General features: G+C 40.7%; 1 protein-coding gene across 2 annotated transcripts in view; it reads right to left on the reverse strand.

Annotated features, from left to right (window-relative positions):
* Abca12 (ATP binding cassette subfamily A member 12) overlaps positions 1-3,960 on the reverse strand; it is a 172,620-nt gene that overhangs the window by 86,001 nt on the left and 82,659 nt on the right. For both annotated transcript variants that reach the window (XM_021198109.1, XM_021198110.2), the window contains exon 9: positions 3,235-3,304. In XM_021198109.1, the coding sequence (XP_021053768.1) occupies positions 3,235-3,304 (70 nt within the window). The remainder of the gene's footprint in view (positions 1-3,234; positions 3,305-3,960) is intronic.

Consider the following 3,960-nt stretch of genomic DNA (forward strand, 5'->3'; position numbering starts at 1 on the left):
GAAATAGGAAGGCATGTTAAAAGATGCTAAGAATAAAAAAATGTCAAGATTTAGGGACACAAAATGCCAAACAAGAGAGCAACAGAATTATGGAAACCACCGAGTGTACGTATTATTTTGGGAGGAGAGTTATCCATTTATTTCTTTTCTTTGTAGTAACACGTGTAGATTTCAAGATAAGCATGCCCCTGGTGCACATTTTGGAGAAATGACCCGTTTAAATGTGTACTCCATCCTTTCTGACCAGAAAAGACTACCGAGCACTTACGTTTTTGTGAGCACTGAGTAGGTACATTCATCTGTAAAGGAGACATGGGACGCTACAGAGATATTAGCCATTGAACCTGTCTGCCAACGGGGCATCTCTGGATGGCTTCTTGTGCACTGGTTCCAGTAGGAAGATTCTCATGGCTCTAACCTTCCTGCACCTTCCCTCTCTCTGTTTCCCACTGCAGGATATACAACACTGTAGAGCCAGCTCTCTCAGGCAGCAGTGTTCAGTAGCAAAATGTTGGCCCTAACCTCCCACAGTAGGTGAACCGGAAATGACCCAGAGGAACCATATAACCCTCCCCTTTACTTTTGTAGGAAGCACTCATATCAACTTTTAAAATGCTTTAATGTATGCAAAATTTTAGATGGCTTATACACGCTGTGAATCCTTTAAATGACTAATTTAAAATCCTTCATACGAAATCCTTTCTTCACCCAAGTGCCTACAATAAAAGGTAGGGTATGGATAAAACCACACATGTGTGCGCGCGTGCACAGGAGTGCACACGCACATACATTTTAGAAAGACATTAGAACATGAATACTAGTGCAAAGCTATAAGACGAGTGGTATCGAGTAGCTGTCACTAGAGAAAGCTAAGCCAAAAGCCTTTTGGTCTTGTGCCGTGGTGTGATTATTTTAAAATGGAAATGGAAAGAACGTCTAAAGAATCTCCTTAATTTCATCCATCACAACAAGACTCGTCTTATGGGTATTGAATTCCCTCTAAAAAGCTGACAGCGACTGCTGAGGGATTTGCAAGACAGAAGTGCTGAGTGCTGTCAGTGTTACGCATGCCTGTAGGCTCTGACAGGGAGAGCTGCTATCAGCAACAAGCATCCACTGTGTCAGTTTAAAGAGGTTTTTTTTTTTTTAAAGTTATTATTAAATATAATGGTTATCTAGGGAAGATATCAAAAGGCTCAGTTATCTGAAGCATAGTAACTAAAGTGAGACGGTCCAAGAATTCTTTGAGGGAAGCACCTGGGTCAGCCAGCACGGAGGACAGAAGTGGGGCCAGGAGAAACTGGAAGTGGATTTTACCCAGAATTTACCTGTACTTAGAGACCTTTCCATTAAATTCGATCTTAGAAAAACAGAATGGTTAAAATAAGTATTTTTGGTTGTTAATTTATTTTATTTTAAATGATGTGCAAAAACCAAGAGCAGGCCCATTTATGAGATGCAATGCAATACTTCAGTATGTACACACTATATAACGTTTAAACGGTTTTAAGTATATTTCTCAATCATTTATTATTTCTTCAAGACAAAAATCATTCAAAATCCTTTTCTCTAGCCTTTAAAAATATTTTATTTATGCTGGATATGATAGCATATATGTTTAATCCTAGAACTCTGAACACAGAAGCAGGCCATCCTTGTCTAGATGGCAAGGTATAGACCAACCAAAGCTACATGAGACCTATCTCATTTTGTAAGATTTTTTTTATGTGCATAGATGTTTTGCTTGTGTGCATATCTATGCACTATGTGTGTGCAGGTCTTGTGGCAGCCAGAAGAGGGCGTTGTCTTCTCTGGGATTGGCAGTAGCAATGCATGTGAGTTTCCATACGAATGCTGGGAGCAGAACCTAGGTCCTCCAAAAGAGCAGCCAGTCCTCTTTCACTGCTGAGCCATCCCTCCAACCCATGCATAGCAAGCACATCACTGCTCTCTCTAGTCAGTTCACTAAGCAACTACACTGTGGAACTTCATGTCCCTTCCCTAACTATGTCTTGGTACCAGTGAGCAACCTCTCCTCACCTCTTTATTCTTCAATTTTTAATTGTGCAAATTTCTCCTAGTTACAGCAATATATTTGGTGTGACTAAATTCTTGGAACCACAGTAGCATGATTTATCAAGCTAAAGCAACCTTGACCCACAAGAGCAACTAGACTCTAAATTTACCTAAGTTAGCTATACCAGCGAACGGCTTGCATTCCCTGTCCTAATAATGAGTTCCTTCAAAATCTGCTCACGCTTGTAGTCTTTAGACACCATGGTGACTGCTGTCATTTCCTAGGGAAGTCCAAAATTAAATGATTTGTAATCTTTTTTTCCCCCTGCTATGTGAACATTACTGAGAGCAGACAAAATTTGCATTATCTTGATTAGGCTCTAAGAACATTTTGACTCTTTAAAACTCCAAAGAAATAGCAATGTAAAAATTCTGGGTGTTGCTCTGGCCTGAATATTGAATTCTATATATCGACACTCTAGCTGCCAAGGTGATGATGTCCTTAGAAAGTCGGTCTTTGGGGACAAAACTCTTATGAAGAGGATTGGTAGCCTATTTAAAAAAAAAATGGCTTTGGTGCCAGGCAGTGGTGGTGCACGCCTTTAATTCCAGCACTCGGGAGACAGAGGCAGGAGAATTTCTGAGTTCAAAGCCAGCCTGGTCTACAGAGTGAGTTCCAGGATAGCCAGGGCTATACAGAGAAACCCTGTCTCAAAAAAACACAGAAAAATAAAGGGGGGGAGGCTTGGAAGGAAGGTGTCCATTATGATCTGGAAAGGAGGCTCTTCTGAGACATCAAATCTGCTTCCACCTGATGCTAGGCTTACCCAGAAGTATGAAAAACAAGTCTCCATCATTAATCAGCTGCCCTGTCTGTGGTATTTTGCTACAGGAACTGGACAGCTTAAGACAGATGCTTATGTATTTTTCATGGAAAAAGACCTTATGAATCTGGAAACAAGTGCCCACAAGGCTCTCCTCACAGGCACAAGAAAACCCTTCCTGACTTGGCAGAGTACATCTCAGAACTGGAAAAGAGCTCCTCGTGCTGTGTTATCAAACCTGTATTGAGTAATGTACCCAAATTAGTTTCAACTTTACTACAGTTTGATAATGCCCTTTGATGCAGCATGGTTTTCCGTGCTGATAAGATATGGAGGCTTATGAGAGGCTTTGTTTATTCAGCCAGTTAGCCCACAATCTGGAAACACAACTTACTGGGCAGCCAGACTGCTCGGGGACAGTGTCTGCTTGTCATCATCACTCCACGTGTGCGTTGAATTGTCACCTACAAGAATAATACATAGGTCAACATAGAACATGTTTGTTCAAAGATACTCACAAAAAAAATGCCATAAGTCAAATTAATAGTGGAAAAAGAAGGTGCATTTTTTTTTACAAATGCTATTCATTTTCTTTTTGTTAGAAATATGTAAGGTGTTGGTAGGAAACAGCGTCTGTTGATTAAAATAATCCCAGTTTATTTGTTTTTCGTTCCCACATCAGACCATATTTTATCCCAAGGCCCGATTTCACAGGTGACTTTCAAATACCATAATGAAGATTGAGCACCAAGCAATTTGTTAATCAAATGAGACCACTTTCAGTATAATGGATTGTTTTCTCTGTTGCACTTCCCCTGCTCCCCATCCCCAGACAATTCAGATGTAGACCTAGGAAAATTTTGCCCTCACTAATCTGTACTTTATTTCAAAAAGAGCAGGCAGTGCTCACTGCATGCAGCTATGAAGAAGCACTGGTCAATGTAAATAGGATTGTGCAGTCATTATCTCAAACAAGAAGCTGTGTTGGGGATGGAGGGTGCAGAGCGGGCGGGGGTGATCAGGACTACTAAACTGGTTGCATCTGGACATAGTACTACCGGAAGATCCAGCAATACCTCTTCTAGGTATATACCCAGAAGATGTTCCAACTGGTAATAAG

Source organism: Mus pahari, chromosome 5 (assembly GCF_900095145.1).
Source record: "Mus pahari chromosome 5, PAHARI_EIJ_v1.1, whole genome shotgun sequence".
In the NCBI taxonomy this organism is placed as follows: Eukaryota; Metazoa; Chordata; class Mammalia; order Rodentia; family Muridae; genus Mus; species Mus pahari.